General features: G+C 49.6%; 1 protein-coding gene across 5 annotated transcripts in view; it reads right to left on the bottom strand.

Annotated features, from left to right (window-relative positions):
- Positions 1 to 1,164: 1,164 nt before the first annotated feature.
- STRBP (spermatid perinuclear RNA binding protein) overlaps positions 1,165 to 18,316 on the bottom strand; it is a 117,825-nt gene continuing 100,673 nt past the window's right edge. For 2 of the 5 annotated variants that reach the window (XM_084820833.1, XM_084820834.1), the window contains exons 13-18: positions 16,810 to 16,968; positions 14,727 to 14,861; positions 13,969 to 14,109; positions 11,939 to 12,062; positions 10,738 to 10,782; positions 1,165 to 3,753 (exon numbers count right to left, since the gene is read on the bottom strand). In XM_084820833.1, the coding sequence (XP_084676959.1) occupies positions 3,659 to 3,753; positions 10,738 to 10,782; positions 11,939 to 12,062; positions 13,969 to 14,109; positions 14,727 to 14,861; positions 16,810 to 16,968 (699 nt within the window). In that variant the 3' untranslated portion in view covers positions 1,165 to 3,658. Of the gene's footprint in view, positions 3,754 to 5,469; positions 6,802 to 10,737; positions 10,783 to 11,938; positions 12,063 to 13,968; positions 14,110 to 14,726; positions 14,862 to 16,809; positions 16,969 to 18,316 lie in introns of those variants that run through there. The other 3 variants (XM_084820838.1, XM_084820837.1, XM_084820835.1) reach the window with 2 other exon arrangements.

The following is an 18,316-nucleotide window of genomic DNA, read 5'->3' as shown; positions in this document are numbered from 1 at the left end:
TGTGTTTGGACTACAACCTCCATCTTGCCCAGCCAGATAGGGGAAGGCTGTTCGAGGCATTTGGTTCAATTAGTGACGAGGGCAGGAGCTGTTTTCTTTTCCATAGCCAGTACACAGATATACATCCTGCACCAGATGCGGGTTCCACCACTAAAGCGGCACGCGCCTCCTGCCTTGACCACTGTAGGTGTCTGGCATTAAGCGTTCGTAACGCTTTTCAGCAAAGGCTTGGCTTTGCAGCAAGGGCGGCTCCATTGCTGCTTCTACCTGCAGGACAACCAGCCGCTGCTGCCTTTGATTGTGAGAGCATGATTGGGACAGGAGCTGTGGGGCAGGACAGGGCAGGTACTGACAGCACACTGCAGGGAGCCCTCCCTGTTCCGGATGGGCCATCTTCACACTAACATTGGCTGCCCAGCCCCACTGGACGCGCTTCAGATGAACACACCGCAGTGGGATGGGCAGCATTCCTAGCAGAGGGTGGCCCAGCTGAATTCAAGCCCTTTGGAGCAAGGAGGAAAACGCCAGGAGCGGGAGAAGATTAAGAAGGTATCTGAGGTAAAGGTGGGTGGAAGAGGGAATCCTGTGCTCCCAAGGTCCCTGTTGATTTTCTAATGAAGCCTTATGAGGAGGGAGTGGTAGGAACCCAGTCCCTCACTTGCAGAACCTTGGGCTCCCGCAAAATCTTTGTGCATCTCCTTTTTCAGAGGCAGCACCACGCTCCTGCAAAGGAGGGCGTTGGGGCAGATCCAGTCCCTTGACTTCCAAAGGAGAGGTTAGCCTTCGCAAGCCTCCTTAAACATTCAGTTTGTTTGCTAGGCCAGTGGTATGTAAGGAGGACAATTCCCAGGTGCTGCCCATTTCATAAGTCTCTACAGGGAACAGAATTCCTTTGTACCTTCCTGGATGCAGTTGTCTTTAAATAGTTTTAAAAATGAAAGCAAGTGCAGCAGTAGTGCCCTATGTCCACAGCCTCCTGTGATATTAAAAATTGTTTATTAAAGGCTCCCTTCCACTAGCAACCTCTTAATGTGGAGGCAAACACGCATTCCGCACGCCATGCTCTCAGGCAGCCGCCGGATTTAATTTGCTCTATTTATAAGCCTGCTCTCCATAGATTTTTAAGCTTTAATATATATTTTTAATAATAAAAAAGCCCAGCATCAGTTGATGGATCAGCTTTAATTATTGATAGGAAAACATTGATTTCTTATTCATTAAGGTTATGATAGGACGTCCTCTTCTATTCTTCGAGCCAGCAGGGTGGCCCTGTTTTCAACACAAGCCACAGGAGATGACCATGGCTGGCCGGTGAAAGCACTTAAGGGCGCAATCCCATGCATGCTTAGACAAAAAGAGCCCTAGAACTTCTACAACAGCAATGCTGACGGGAATGCTGGGAGTTGTAGGACTTTTTTCTGTTGAAACATCCATAGGATTGTGGCCAAAGTCTAAGGGGATTTCCTCGCCCCACTCCCCAAATCAGTAGAAGATGGCATCTAAAATGGATGGAATTCAGTGCCACAGAAGGCATGACAGCTACTGGCAGAGATGTCATTAAAAGGGGCTTAGACAAATTTATTGATGGCTGAAAGCCACAAAAGCCAAAGAGAGAAGAGCTCTGTACATAAGCAGAACATTGCGCAGTCTGGCCACTGCCAAAGAGTTTATTGGACTAAAACCAGAGACAGGCAATCAGGTGCCTCTAGCTATTTTGGACCAGAACTCCCACTAGCCCCAGCCAGCATGGCCAGTAGTTAAGGATTACAGGAATTTTAGTCCAAAACACCTCAAGGATACCAGAGTTGCCTGTCGATGGACAACACAGACCTCTGTCTGGTCCAGCTGAGTTGCTTTCACGTTATGTCACTTGGTTTGAATACTACAGCTGGACTATAGACAGCAAAATGAAACTCACAAGGATGTTAGAAACATCGGAAGCTGCCTTATACTGTCAGACCCTTGGTCCGTCTAACCCAGTATTGTTAATGCTGACTGGCAGCAGCAGCTCTCCAGGGTTTCAGGCAGGATTCTTTCCCCATGCTACTTAAGAGATGCCAGGGTTGAACTGGGGACCCCTACATGAAAAACATCTCTACCACTCCGCTGTGCCCTGTCCCTTAAACTGCTGCCTTGTTACAGTGCTTTAGACCTCTGGCTTGTCTAAATTGGCTCGCCAAGACTCGTCAGGGAGAGGGCATCTCAAATGGGGGGGGGGGGCGCTAGGGATTTTGCAACTATGACAATAGGAATTGAACCTGCAGCCTTACTCGCCCAAAGTGCCTTACAGCCATGCAATCCTCATATGATCCAAGCTGCTGGTAATGGAATTAAATACAACACACAAATCTTCCCCCGCCCCCTTAAGGTTCATTTCTTGAGCACGAAAGCTAAAAAGACATCTTCACTGATCTTTAACTGAATAAATACGTTCTTAAAAAGTCAACAGTTTTGAGAAAGAATAACCCTTTAAAGAATCAAATGGTGTATATATATATATTTGCTCCTCCCTAGATATTTATATTACATTTTATAGTTCAAGACAGGGTGGGAAAGCTAATGTGCATACTAAGGTGCAGCAAGTCAGCAGCATGGTTGAAAAGGCAGCAACAGAAATACTTCTCCAGGCTGAAAACAGAAGCGCTTACCTCTTCCAGCCACCACGGCCTCGGCTTACAGCCACCATTTTCAGCTTATTTTATACACAAATGCCTCTGGATGAGCAGGTCTGGAGCAAGTGGTAAATGACATGGCCATTAAACCTGCTGAGGACCAGTTAACAACGATGCTCCAGTCCCATGCAGAAGCCCCACCTGCCTTGGTCATTAAAGGCACAATCCGCAGGGATCTTCATTTGGAGCGGCCTGAGAATTTGCATTTTGGATATCCGAATGATACGGCTCTCCTTGTCGAACAAACGAGAAACACCCTGAGGTAGGCCTATTGTTCCCATGGGATGGATAAGGGCCAGCTCCTACCCAAAGCTACCTAGCAGCAATTGGCGCCCAAGCCCCGGTCTCATCATCCTGGCCACACATGCTGGACTTCGTATGCACAGCACATCAAGGACCAGTGGACCACTAGGGTTCCAGAGCAACTCTTAACAGTGACAAGAGGACACCCTGCAAGCAAGAAGTGCTGTCGGGCTTCGCCACGCCGTGCATTAGGGTGGAAGCTTTTAAAAGCATAACCGCAAACGCGGTGCTGCGGGTATGGCTGAAAGCCTCTCGCCAGATTGCCCGCGGGGGATGGTGGTGGAGAAAGGGTTCCCCTCCCATTGCTCAAAATCGTTCAGAGTCCTTTTCGAGCGCCAAAGCGGAGTTAGGTAGCTAATTCGACTGAGCAGCAGGCTGTTGCTCAGAATGAAAACACGGTTTTAAAACATCTCTTTTTTTCCTTAGTGCAAAGCAAAAGCAGCTGAATTATGGCCTATGTACATCTATTGCTGTGGTTTCGAGAGCCGGGGTGGAGAGTATTGCTTTTCAGAGTTCAGGAAAGTAAAGGATTAAAAAAATATAAACAAACTTCTTTTGGAAGATAAATTTGATATTGAAGTCCCTCCCTCCCATCCTCCCTCCCACCCTCTGAGTCCAGTTGGCTCTTGCTTTTAAAAGTCATTTGTGAAAAAGCACCTTTCGAACCGCATAACCTGTTTGCTCTAGAAGTCAGAGAAGAAATCTTGAGGGCCCAAGTGAATGATAAAAGGACCGATGTTGAGTGGTTGGCAGTAAGGGCTGTCAATGAAAAAGCCACCTACAGCAGAGAGAAGAGCAGAGAAGCAAGAAAAAAAGTCGCAGGTTAATTTTCAAAAAAGTGATGTTTGAACGCCGCTTAAATTTCTCTGCTCTTTCAAGCTGTAAGTGGGGTTTTCATTGCAAAATGGGCATGTTTTTGGATATTTAAAAAAACCAAACAGAAGAAAACATTGCATCACCCTATAGTAGCGACCTCCAAAAACTGGTCACCTCTTTATATTCATATGCATATAAAAACGATAGCTTATTAGGGTTTTCAGTAAAGCAGAGAAATGTAAAATATGCAGCAACAGGGCAAGGTTACAAACGTGGTTAGTAACTCCCGACATGACAAAAATAAATGGAGAGGGGGGAAAATGACTTCATATCAATTGTTGGAAATAATTGCCATCACGCTGGAAAAGGGCATGGCAAGGCACCCAGGCAGACCTGGCACGGCCAGCCAGATGAGGATCTCTCTGACAAGCAAATCCTCGGCGAAGTTGGTAGTTTTGCGCTTGAAAGGTATTCAGCGTGGATTTGAAGAATTTCGTGGCATTAACAAAGACAACCCTCAATTTAGCAAGCCACCAATTGAACAGGAAGAATTTGTATCTGATTGCCGTATTCATCTACCAGCCATGCCTTTCCAAGCTCAGTGATGACTACCTTTCATCCATAGGCCAGCATAACAGTCAGTGACTGAGTACCGCTGCTCTCGATTTGAAGGCATCCCAGACCTTGGGCCCTTTTCCCAACCTCCACCACCCCTTTTAAAAGCAAAAGAAAATCCTCTATACAAATGCAAGGGAGAACTCACTGCTGCCCATCCATGAGAAGGCCCTGTGTTTGATTAAAGCACCACCGCCACTGAACCAAAAGCAAGAGCTAGCGAACGAAGCGAAACAGGTATGAGAAATTGAAAGCTCACATTTCGAGAAGCACAAATATTTGGGTGTTCGCTGCTGCCCCCCCCCCTGCACCCTCATTTCCAAAACTACAGCTGTGGTTAATTCCAAAGAAAGCAGAGTGCTTATATACTCTGCCTCTCCAGAAGACAACTCAGGGACAGTGCTTCCTACATGGAGGGTTTACCATCCCTTACTCAGCCTTCTTTCTCCTTCTCCCCATTTTCAAAGACCAACCATGCTCCACTCAGGTCACCTGGAGGAGGAGGAGTATATAAAGGCAACCCTGGGGCACAGCACAGAAAGGTGAATCACAAATGGGTGACTTTTGAAGAGAGGAGAGCAATAGGAACACTGGCTTTTTTGTGTGTGGGGGTGATGCCTTAATAGTAGTCAAATCATTCCTTTCCCCAAGTCCCCTAGTTTAAGAGAGTTAAGAGCCACCCCTGAGAACAGCTGCTATTCCCTCTCCTGGATCTCAACAGTTGAGAAGATATATGGTAGGCATACCTCACACACCAACCATCACCACTTTTGCTTTACGCACAAAAATTAAGGAGAAGGGTAGATACTGGCCTATGGCTGAAACGGCTAACTTTTCACAGCAGCACTAGACGAGAACAGGACAATTAAGGTAGCAAGTTTTCATGGGGGCTGTGTTGCTGCTTTAGATTCTTATAATTGTACAAGGTTGTGGGGGAGGTAGCGGGGGAAGGATGGAGGAAAAGCCTTAAGTTTTATCTCTGAAGGAGGGGAAGGGGAGTGGGGGGAACACCAATGTGCTACAAAATCCAAGACTGAGTGAAGGAGGCCACAAGAACGTGCGTGAATTTGATTCGTTTATTTGAGGTTGGTTTCTTTTTAAAAAAGTAAAAAAGAAAAGAAAAAAAGAACACCTGTGGAATTAAACCATCTAATTGCGACATTGCCTATCGTTCCTTTGCTGGGTTGTACCAGCTTGACTGACAATTTCTCTTATTACATTATAAAGTTCTTGATTAAGGTCTGGGAACGTTCTTAATTTGAACAACCTGTTTTTAGAAAGTGCTTAGGAGGATAAAGATGCATCTTTTCCTCTTTCACGGAGTCAGCATCTCCCTTACAAACTGGAATCCTTATTTTCTGGTTCCGAAACAAACGAAAGAGATTGCAATGTAGGAAGAAGCACTGATTCAGGAGGGCCCAGAGTAAAACAAAAACAAATAACTAACTGACGAAGGAGTTACACACATCTACTTGTGAGAAAGCCATGGGTACCTGTGACCATGCTCCAATTCCAGATGCACGCATGCGTTTGTCACAAGTAGACACACCCCTCATTATTACTGGAAGCGCACAAGAGCTACGGGAGCCGCCAGCATCTGGGGAATGAACCCTAGAAAGGACCTCACAAAACCTTTGCACGGAATTAAGCTAAGCTGTATCTTTAAAATAATTAGCTAGAACAGTATTTAAACCCATATTCTGCTATATTACATGCTGTTGTATTTACAAAGCCAAACAGTGTTTTTTTTAAACAGAAAAGCAGAGTTGATGCTCCGGTTCCTTTTAAAAAAGTAACGACACCACAGGTCCAAAACCCCAGGGTGACAAATGTTGCCGATGGCTCTGTATTAGGAAAGAGGCGAATACTCTCCATTACAACAGAAACTGGTTTTATTTTGTGATCAGCGTTTTATACTCTATACATCCTTCACAAGTTTTAAAGTTTTACATGATTCGGGTACTTCACTTTAAAAACAAAGATTTTAAGCATCTAAGTTTCTTCCCTATAACAGAAGGCTGGTATAAGTTATTTTGCAGGGGAAAAAATGAGGTAACCATTTTCACAGACCATAGTTTGTTGTGTTTGTGTGTGTGCGTTTTCTTCAAGTTTTTAGAGAACTAAGTTTGCATTTTGTTAAAATAAAAAAGTAGGAAAAGATGGTTTCTTTACAAATGGGTTTTTGCTCAAGTATGCGTTCAAAGAAAACTGGGATTAAAAGGCAGGCAGACTGGGCTGTCCGTCTGTCTCTCGCTTTCTTCTAACATTCTCTACTGTACTGTGGTGGTCAGTCAGTGAGGATTGATTTCTGCCATTTGCTAAAAGAACGAATAATGGGGCATTGGATAGGTGGGAAGCTTCATAACGGGCAACAGAAGCATCCTCTTAGGCAAACCTACAGAGAGAAGAAACCGAGAGGACTCCAGGTAAATCTAACAATCCAAGAAAGGCACGTTTAAAAAAGAAAGAGAAGCTTACTGATTCAGCTTCCTCGCTGCTTCCCCAAGGTAGCCCATGTGTTTGGGGGCAAGGTTACCCTCCCGCCAAAAGACAACTCCCTCCCCTATCAGACCAGAGCCAGCGAGAATGGGGAGGGGGTTGTCAGGCCTGTGGCTACTTTCCAATTTAGAGGGCTGCATAGAGCGCCTTGGCACATGCGAACGAGCCAGGGCTCCGGCGGTGTTCAAAGACGGCCCATTTCACAAGCCAGTTAGGCTTCAATGCCAGGCTGCAACGGACGCATGACAAGAAGCCTCACCGTGGAGCACGGCACACCGCCCTCTGGATAAGGCCTCAAAGCAGACATCAATGGGCGTTCACTCCTCTGGGGCTGGGAAGGTGGGGGGGAGAGTTGAAAGTCTTTTTCTGCCTAATTTCAGGTTATTTTAAAATTCTTGTGGCCTCGCAAAGAGTCTGTTGTAGACGCTCATTTTGTTTTGTTAAAAAAAAATAAAATTAAACAGAAAGCATTCCCTGTTTGAAGGTCTCTAGATCTTTTCGCCTATGTGTCCATTTTAGAAATCAAAAAGCAGCAACAACAGGTATTCTAGGGGGGTCGAGATGATCAGTGAAACTTTCCCAACATGCAAACAGCTTCACAGAGGCAGAGAGAAAGAGAGAAAGAAAACAGGGGAAACCTTACAGCCAGGAGAGCACTTTTGTCCCAAGACTCAGCACCACAACCAAGTAACCAACCAGACATTTCCAAAAGAAAATGAAACAAAACAAAAACCAGTGAGAACCCTTTATGCAGAGAATGAGGGAAGCATTTCTCTGCACAAGCCATCGGAGTCAGTGATGGGCCCGCTTTCATTGGAAGTCAGAGAAGGGGTTGAGACTGACGCAAATTTAGGTGTGCCAATTCCCACAGAATTCTTCTGGATTTCTGCCCAACTGTCTAGAACTACAAAATGAGAGGGGTGGGTGGGAAGAGGGTCCTTGCGTTACAGAGGCATGAAAACTGTGGATATAAGCAGCCTTTTCTCTGGAACTGTATTAAGGCATTTTTCCTCATCCTGCTCATCACCATGCGCTGATGCCATCTATTTTTACTGAACATTTATTTACTGTTGTCTGTTCCATTTTGCAATGATTTCTATTGTTCTTATCTTGTATCCCACCTTGAGAAGGTCCCACTCTTAAGGCGACCTTAAAATAATTTTAAACAAATGAATAAAATAAATGTGGTGTTTACCAAGAACAGCTGCCCATTTGGGGATGACACCACTGTTAGGGAAGGGGACCCAGAGCCCTAAAATGGCTTAAGACCAGGACATGGGAAGGACCGTCCCCTCTCACAGGAGCCTGCGTGATAATTAAGATCAGGTGGATTTGCTTCTCCTGTGCGTCCTGCCAAGGCTGGGATGCCAGAGAGGGCATTCTCTGTAGCCACGCCTATGCTTCAAAGCGACTTGCCTCGAGTCCTCTCTGAGTGTTTACACCAGTGACTAAAGCCCCGCAAATACACAACACCCAATTCCGTGCAGGAGAGAAGATACAAAGGCAAATTACACAGCCTGTCATGGAACATTGCCCAGAAAACATCTTCTATCCCAAACACACAGGCTCATCAGAAGCTGTCTTATGCAGACAGGAGTTTCTCCAGTGGTTTACATATAAACCCGAGGACCACAGGAAGCTGCCTTATCCTGAGTCAGACCCTGGGTCCATCTAGCCCAGTGCTGTCAACACTGACTGGCAGCAATGACTCCGCAGGGTTTCAGGCAGGAGTTTTTCCAGCCCTACCTGGAGATGCCGGGGATCGAACCTGCGACCTTCTGCATGCAAAGCAGGGGCTCCACCACGGAGCTACAGCCCCTCCCACATCTGCGGACAGTTTCACGTCCAGGGGCCCTTGGGAACCTTGTGCAGCTTCCACTGAAAGCACACAAGGGTATCTTCCAAAGCCATAGAGGGAGCAGCAGATGGATGTCAAAGAAAGGCCCTTGACCATCACGCTCGCACTGTTTCTAGTGGTCCCTAAACACATGACAGCAGGGGCCTGCTCTTTCCCCCTGAATTAAAATTATAGGCCGAGGAGCAATGTGTAAGCGGAAGAACTGCTAACACACTCCAGAGCAGCCAACCCTCCACTGTGCTTGCAAGAGTCTCTGATCTGGGCATCCTTCTCCCAGCCCCCAAAAGCTAGAGAATGGCAACTTAGAGCAACACCCCAGGGACACAGGAATGCAGGGAGCTGCCTTACCCGGAGTCATGCCCTTGGTGCACGTAGTTCAGTGGTGTCTCCACTGACTGGCATCAACGGCTCTCCAGGGTTTCAGGCAGGGGTCTCCCTTAGCCCATCTAGAGCAGCGTTGCTGACACTGACTGGCAGCAGTGGCCCTGTAGCGTTCCAGGCAGGATTCCTTCCCACCTACCTGGAGATGCTGGGATCGCACCTGGGACCGCCTGCACGGAAGGTGGGGCTCTTCCGCGGAGCTACTGCCCTTGTTCTGTGGGCAGCCTCCTCTGACAGCAGGGAAATGCTGCTGAATCGATGCCTCCAGTGCAATTCAGTGACCCCGTCACACCCAGTTCAAAGACATGATGTGACAGCATCACCTGCCCCCCACCCGCTCACCAGAGTGGTAGCAAATCATGCAGAGACACGGCAGACAACCTCCTGGGGGAACAGGTAGTCTGGACTCACAGAAGCCTTTAATGAGTTAAATGGTTTGATTTGTCGCAGCAGCAGATTCTGGGGCCCTGTTTTGCACTGGGCCACATCACTGACTCCAAAATGCTTTGCCCCCATTGCTGCATGAAACTACATTCAAAGTAATCCAAAGAGCCATTTTTCCCCAATTAATCAAGATGCGCATGTGTGTGTTTTGAAGGGGGGCGATACAGGGGAGAGGGAGAGAACCACGTGCCTAAGTTGTGCGTGTTGAGAGGAAGAAGCGGTTTTTGTTCAGCATGCAAAAACGTGCTGTGCTGCCAAGTTTTTTTAGGGGGGGTGTGGAGCAGAGCAACCCGGATGTGCTCATGAGGAAGAATTCACACATGACGTTGTTCACGTGACAACTGCTGCAGCTGTGCACGAGCAACGGGGCTAGTGTTGCTCGCTACAGGATCTGCCATCAAGGATCTGCCTCTTACAAAGTTGCACAGCTGCGAAGTCAAGCAGAGTGCTAGTGGATGCACAGCCTCTGGCAGAATGTGTGAGCTCCCCCCACCCCACTCCCACCTGCAGCTGGGACTCTGCTCAGTTGGAGGCGAGCCAAAGGACTGAACTGGCTGCGTGCTACAACAACTGGAAACACACCAGTTCCGTGAAAACACACCGATGGCAAAGAGGTGGTTCACAGCAGATTGCAATGAGGCAAAAGGACCCAGGGCTGGGGGGAATAAAACAAAAAAGCAACATTATGGCCACCAATAACCAGCCAAGTGTTCAACTCAGGTGAGAGTTGGTGGAAGATTCGGGGCAGTAATGTACTCGGATGCTGAGTTTTGGCCCTTCGGGGTGCTTTGAATGGAGCACGGAGATGGCTGTAAGAAGGTAGGAGAACTACTCAGGCAGGGCAAAGAGGTGGGTGGGGTGAAATATCCAGTTCTGCTATGAAAGGGGAGCAGGCAGTTAGAACAAGCAGCCCTTCCACAATCAGGCAAAAGCAAAAAGGAGGAAGAGAAGCTACTCCAATCGGAACAACAGCCACAAGGTGGATGGGCTTCCAGAGAGACAAAATGAGGTACTGCGGTTGCCATGTCGGAGGGCGGCTGCTGTCCCCCACCCCGCCCCCCTGGACTCTCACACACAAGCGCTGGGCTGTCCCAAGAGGGCACGCACGCACCACTGCTGCACGTGAGGCAAAGAAGAGGCTGTACGTACCATAAGCTGGCGCGGCGGCGCTGTATCCGTAGGGTGCTGCATATCCTGCAACAGAAGCACAGGGAGGGGCTGACACCGGTTCGTTGCGGCACAGGGCTACGGGGAACCAGATGCGTAGGGGGGCTCAGGAAGACACTTGCCGATGCGTAAACACACACAGACACACACTCCGGGGCAGGGGTGGGCAGGCTTCAGGCTTGCGGGATCTACTTTGGGTATGTGTTTCACTAGAACCCCCAAATCCACCAACTGGAGCTTGGTGCAAAATACATGCCTGCATAATGCTAGAATTCTGAGCCCGGGAATGTGTTTCAGGTACCAGAACTGAATGCAGCTCATGGTCCTTCTGCACAAAAATCCACTCCTGTCTCAAGCTTTCTTCATCTCAGCAGTATAATTTAAGGAGATGAGAGGCCGTTTTGTTGCTGCTTTTGTCTGGCGATTGGGAGTCATAAATCCTGGCTGGTCCAGATCCACCTTCAGCCCACCCCTGCTATAGCAAACTTGGATGTCTAAAGAGTATGCTGAGAGTTGAATGTGAGCGTTCATAATATTCATACCCTGCCTTAGGACTGCTATCAACCAACACAAGGTAATTAAAGAAATATACTTCCACATTTGCATGCAGGGTTTCCAAAAACCTCCTACTGGGAATTTGGTGGGAAACGGGGGTTATTTTAAGGCTCCAACAAAATCTAAACATGGAAGCCCATCACCCCAGGGTTGTGGTGGTGGTGGTGGTGGTGGGGAATCTTCAAAAGGTAAAGATCGCCCATGTTTGAATTTACTAAAAATGAAAGTGTCCATTTAACCCACGGGGCTGCGTATCTCCCAACATGCAGCGTCGGCTGCAAAACTCTGTTGCTCCTAACGCAGAGCAGTACCTCAGATGCTACGACTGCACCTGCTCTTGCCCTAGAAAAGGCATGGCAGAAGGGGACTTGCTTAATAAAGGCACCGATCAGGGCGATGCTACCACCTGGGGGCAGAGACGTTTGGAAGCCAACATGGGATAAAAAGCTTTTCCACTGCTGCTGCTTCCTGAGCTCCCCAAACTGAAGATTCCGTGAGTGGAGTCTTGCACCAGCTACATGCAAAGCTTGTTCTCGCGCCTGGAGCCACGGCTGTACCTCCCTCCTCCCTGCCCCCCCAGCAGGGCTTGGTGCTCCATGGGCATAACATGGGATTAGATTGGCCATACCTGGCGCCAGGTAACCAGTGGCAGCCGCTGCCCCAACGAAAGCACCTCGCGTGAGGGCCCCTCTCCCTCTCCCTCTCGCTGCCTGGGCCGCTGCTGACATGGCTGTGTTTACAATCCCTTTTGTCTGCGGAGAGGGAAACAGGAGGTGAAGAACAGGAGTACACCGTGGAAGGGAAAGGCACCTGGGAAAAGTTCCCAGGCGCTCACTGGGGCAGACAGGGACTCCTGAAGTTTGTTCTCGCTTGTGCAGGGACAGCGCCTCCTCACATACATCCCTCACGGATCTAGGCTCTTAGGGACAAACAAAGAGCTTGGCCTCATGCTGTAGCAAAGCACTTTGTACCCAATGCTCTTAGCAAGTGCCAAGTGTCCCCGAGGTTCTCAGTTCCTTCTGCAAGACACCTTCAAACGGTCTCTTCCTCTCCAATATGTCGGGATAAAGAGCCTGTATTCCACAGCCTCTCTCCCTTTCCCTCTGCTGTAATGATTCTGTTCCTTAATTACCTTCTGGCTCCATCTGCTCTGCTCATCCTCCTCCATAAAAATACTGCTCTGTTCCTGTACCTAATTTCAGCCCCGCGCACACGCGAACCCACACAGCAGCAAAAGGGCGGGCACAACCAGCGGCCCCCCATGTTTAAACTGTCCCTCCCATCAGGCCTTCAGTCACCATCCCAAGGCTTAAATCGCCATTTCACGTTGGTGGCGAGAAAAGAAACAAGTTGAATGTAGACAGGAGGACAGGCCCCCGTGGTTTCATGGGGTGGGGCCCTCCTTGGGGGAAGAGGAGATCCTCTCTGGCCCCGCATGGCAGGGAGGAGCTTCAAGAGGGCCTGGAATGACCAGCCTCATGATGCCACGACGTCTCCCCAGGGAGGACACCCTGATCCACGCTCCAGAGCCACCAACGGGGATGAGAAAGAGAGCAGGGTCTTGCTTCTGCTTTCACCAAAAGGGAAGCCCTGACTGCCCTCTTGGCAGAGACGGCGGCCACTGCCCTCGGAGACAGGATCGTAGAGCCGAGCGAGCCACCAGGGGCCAAACCCATCCTGGCAGCTCCGCAGAGGCCCTCTGCCAGGTGCGGACTGCTCCACCTTCGCGACGAAAGGGCTGGTTAATATCCCCTCGACACGCACACGCATGTACGTGTTCATGCTTGACTGGGCTGTATGGGAGGGGTGTGGCATGTGCCCATGCCATCTTTGCAAAGACCTGAGAGAAGAGGGGCAAAGAAGCCCAAATTCTAATTCAATCCACTTGTAAAAACGGATCTGGTATTGTCACGGCTCGCTCTCAAGCACAGCTGCCCGGCGGAGTCGGTGGAGCTTTTATTCCCTTCCAACACGCGTCTCGCCAGGCTTGGAAGACGGCAGCGGCTCTCCGTAACGCACGGCTACGGCATGGAAGGTTAGAAATGTAGCATCGAGACGGCCTTACGTTTCACCCTGCTCAGGACTTCAAGCTGGACCCTGCAAGCATGGCAACCTGTGCCAGCGAGTGCATGGAGGTTAAGTCCATGCCTGCAAAACCAAAGCTCCGGCTGTGCCTTCTGATTCACGGCACAGTTAAAAAGGAGAGGACAAACCTTTGGCACCAGGGGCGGGGAGCACTGGAGCAGAACTTTGTCGGATGCTGGCTCTACAGGGCTGGCGTCAAGATCCTTGATAGCTAGGAGGTCTTAGCCGGCCTGAAACTACATACCTGTGGTACAACTGCTTTGAATGTCAACTCACGTGACATGTGGTACAACTGCTTTGAATGTCAACCCCTCCAATCCCCACTCAGACGGCGAAGTGCAGATACAATCACCAAACTGCATGCTGTGGCCATGCTGGCTGGGGATTATGGGAGTTGCAATCAAACGCATCTGGAAGGCACCAGACTAGGGAAGGCTGAGCTATGCACCCCCGCTCAGGGTCCTGCCTATAAATCCGGCTTCCGCCACCCCTCCCTAACAGCCCCTTCTGGCCGCATAGTGTTAGGCCAAGCGGGAAGCTCTCCACAAACGGCAACCCACCCGATTCCCTCACCTGCGGGAGAATCTTCTTCTTCTTGTTGGCAGCTGCGTTGGGGCCGGAGAAAAGTTTCTCGAGAGCAGCCAACGCAGCACTGGCCTTGGCCACCTTCTTGTTGGGACCAGCCCCTCGGAACTTCTGCCCATCCACTTCTACCTGGAAACGAGATGGCCGATTTACACCCACTGTTACGTTCTACCCGCTGGGAGGCACTGGGCCTCAGTCTGGCACCCGATACCAGGAAGTGGATCCAGCACAGCTCTGTCTTGTCTTCTTAAATGAAGGGTCTGTGTGAGCCCACAAAACAGCCTAACGAGCGCAGCCTTTTTTGTGCAGTCCTCTGACGCAGGGATATTCTGCTCATGGTGTAGACCAGCAACACGTGGTCCATGCAGGCCTCTGCTGCCACCATCCCCACCAAATACAGAAGGACCCAACACTGGGGCCCAAAGGTGCAACGTTATATCACAAATAAGGTGATGCTGACCCTTTGGGCATCCGTAATAGCTCCGGATGCCATTGTCCCAGCCCCATTTTTTGCACCACGGCAGGGGGCATGGGGGGGAACAGATGGGACGGGGATGACGCGACACACATGCTTGGTGGAGGGGTGCAGAGGGCAAAAGTGGGTGCACATTTTGGGTGCACACTTGGACCACGTCAACTTGTGATGGAAAGGCCCACCGATCTTCTCTCCCCTCTGTGGCACCGCGGGTGCCGCCAACAGGTGGGGCAAGCCGAAGTGAGGCCGGGCGTCTGCTTCCCCTTCTCACCTCCATCACAAAGCGCTTGTCATGGCTTCCGCCCGTCTCAGAAATGAGCTCGTACTTGAGGCCTCGACGCTTCTCATTGAGCTCCATCACCGGATTCTTGCCACTAGCTGTGAGGATGGGACCCTGAGTTCTTACCTAGGAAAAGCAACGTATACTTTAGGGCAGGCAGCCTGCTGCCCTTAGCCTAGCTGCAGCAGCAAGCAAGCCAAGCAATTAGTTCAGACCTCTGGAAAGAGTGATCTGTCCCTCTTCTGGAAGCCCGCTGGGCAGGGAGGAAGAGGGAGGAAGAGGGAGGGACAGAAAAAAGGGGTGACAGGGAGAGAGAGAGACAGACAGACAGACAGACACAGAGAGAGAGAGAGAGAGAGAGAAAGGGATGGTGGGGAGGAGAGAGAAGGGGATGGTGTGTGTGGGGGAGAAGGGGATGGTGGGGGGAGAAAGAAAATTGGGTGACAGGGAGGGAGAAAGAAAAGGGCGTGGCGGGGGAGAGAAAGAAAAGGGCGTGGCGGGGAAGAGAGAGACAGAAAAGGGTGTGGCAGGGAGAGACAGAAAAGGGCGTGGCGGGGAGAGACAGAAAAGGGCGTGGCGGGGGAGAGAGAGAAAGAAAAAGGGGTGGAAGGAGGAGAGAGAGAAAGAAGGGTGTGTACCCACCCACCACTGGCTTCAACCCTGCCCACCACTGACAAGTGGCCCCGACATATTATTCCGCAAATGAATGTGACCCTTGACCGAAAAAGGTTCCCCACCCCTGCTTTTAGTTGGAATCCAAAAGTAGGAATCACAGAAGCTAAGACTGCGGTGCAGGTAGTCCATCCGCTGTCTGTGTAAATACTGTGCTAGCACATGCCTGTGCCATATTTCACACCCTGGCACAAGACTGTGCTAGCAGTCATTACATGGTCACGTGTAATTGCGGTAAACACATCTTTTTCAGAGCTCTGTGCTGTGTGCAGAGGCCAAGCAGTTCATGGACCCTGCATGACGGCAGGGAAAGAAAACCCTCGTAGGGCCACTGCCCGTTCATGGCTGCCGCCAGCTCTGCTGAGAAGCCTTAGTGCCTCTCCGACTGTTTCCTCACCTTCCCCTCTGCCTGAAACAGGACTACCCCGTTGAGAAGGCCAGCTCCGGGGTTGTGACTGCAAGCCAAAGGTTCCAGTTACCGACAGGCACCTGCTCTGGCGCCGAACAAGGGGGATCGCCTTACCCCCTCCGTGACCCCATCCTGCCGCCCCCCCGGACCCACAGGAGCCCTGCTGTTACGGTAGATGTGTCTTCGACGATGTCAAAGTCAGAGGGAGGCAGATCACATGGGCCCAAGAGACAAACACATACCCCTGTTTTGGCAACGATTCTTTTAAAACAAGAACAGGAATTTGGGATTTAAAGAAAGAAGAGAAGCCTGAGACAGAGACCGAGCCATTTCTATATTTCTAAGCGGCAGCCCGTACAGAGCTGAACAAACATTCGAAACATTCCTTGCAGCCAACCAGTACATTGTTGAGGGACCAAATGCTCCAGTATAATCTTGTATGTGCGAGCGTTTGCCTTGAAAGAGCAGGAAAATGACACACCTTTATGTTTATATAACCAATTTCTTAGGGGCTTAAAGTTTTTTGTGTGTTTTCTCCAGTTACCCAGAGCTGCATCCAATTAAAAACGGATCTCAGGGAGGAGGGCCAGGACAGAACTTAAGACAGCTGCTGCCAGTCAGAGAAGGCAACACTGAGTTTGATAGAAAATTCCTAAAGCAGAAAGATTATCCCCATATTGTTGGAGGTGGGGTGAGGGGATTTTGGCTGAGACAGCGCAAGTCAGGCTCATAGAGCAGACTATTAACTGCTACACTGGCACTGGTGTTAAGCTCTGAATTTGGCATTCTGGAAATCTCATTTTTTTAAAAAAAGTTTCTAGACCTCATGGAGGAAAAACAGGAAACAGAGAGGTAGATGTCTGAAGGAGGCTCAAGCTAGGAGAACTAGAAAGGATTTCGGGTGGCTACCTGCAAACCAACAAGCATCCAGCGCACTGGATCCAAAGACACACAGGGAAGATGAGGAGGGCAGCAAGATGATGGGAGACCCACCTCTAAAGTAGCAGAGGTGTCAATTGCAGAGTTTCCAGTATTATTGCTTGAGTTTGAAGAGACTGTCTCACTTTTGCCTTCCGTATCAGACTTCTCATCAGAGCTCGTCCATTCCATGTCCGCATCGAAACCGGTGGGGTAACCCATTGCTTGCAGAACCTGTATTACAGATATTTAAAATGTCATATTCACATTGGGTAGGACATCGAACCAGCTTTTAAAAAAATGTGTTCTTTTAAATAATGGGTAAAATCCAGAGTCCTAGATAGAGTAGGGGGCCGCAGTGGCTTAGTGGTTAAGATGTTGAACTGCAGACTGGAAGGTCAGCAGGTCAGCAGTTCAAGACCCGAGTGCCGCGTGACGGAGTGAGCTCCCGTCTTCAGTCCCAGCTTCTGCCAACCTAGCAGTTCGAAAGCAAGAAACTGCAAGTAGATAAATAGGCACCGCCTCGGCGGGAAAGGTAACAGCGTTCCGTGCACCTCGGTGTTCAGTCATGCCGGCCACATGACCACGGAAGCGTCTTCGGACAGCGCTGGCTCTTCGGCTTAGAAACGGGGATGAGCACCGCACCCTAGAGTCGGACACGACTGGTTGGGGACACCTTTACCTTTACTTTTTTTAGATAGAGTAGACCCATTGAAATGAATGGGACTTAACTTGCGCAGTATTAACTTAAGTCCCATTCATTTCAATGGGTCTGCTCGAAGTAGGATTTATGTTAGATTTTACCCATTGTGTTTAAAGGTGCCCTGAATTTCGTTGCTTTATCTGTTGTGGGGAGGAAAAGAGAGGGGTGAGGGAAACTGCCCTGCCTTTTTGGACTAAACCAGCTTTCCCCAACCTGGTGCCCTCCAGATGTTTTGGACTACAAACTCATCACCCCAGCCATTGGCCTATGCTTGCTGAGGCTGATGGGAGCTGTAGTCCAGAACATCTGGAGGACACCCAGTTTTAGAAGGCTGGACTAAACTTCTTTTGCCCGTAGCCCTGTCTTCTAAGGCAACCATTATGGCCACCCATGAACACTGACTCAGCAAGAACGTCAGGCTCAAAAACAAACCCCGAATTAAAAATTCTGCACCAAGAAAGGAAGGAAGGAAGGAAGGAAGGAAGGAAGGATTCTGGAGGTTGTGTAAGTTATGCAAATGTACAGACTGTTCCTCATTTTGCATAACTGATTCTGCAGGCTGCCCTCTTGATCTCAGGGGCTGCTGTTGCTTGCCCTGGGGAGGGGAAAGGGGCTACACAAGGCACTGGAGTTCTTTTCCCACTTCTGGCTTCTCAGGTTTCGGCAGGCTTACCTTCCAAGCCTGTCTCCTCCATCATAAAGACCAGAAATGTGCTATTTTGAAAATTAAAGGGAAAGCTTAAGATACCCAGGAAGCAGGATTCTGTGCCTAATACCACATCTGCACCCTTTCTGTGCTCTGGCAGAACGGCCTGGGGGTTCACGAGGAAGCCAAGCTGATGGAACTCAGGAGTTCTGTCTCTGAGCAGTGCCTGGATG

Source organism: Heloderma suspectum, chromosome 14 (genome assembly GCF_057233095.1).
Source record: "Heloderma suspectum isolate Gila_16-S chromosome 14, 16-S_ref, whole genome shotgun sequence".
Lineage (NCBI taxonomy): Eukaryota > Metazoa > Chordata > Lepidosauria > Squamata > Helodermatidae > Heloderma > Heloderma suspectum.
Note: the sequence above shows the minus strand (reverse complement) of the source record. Positions and strands in the feature narration are given on the sequence as shown.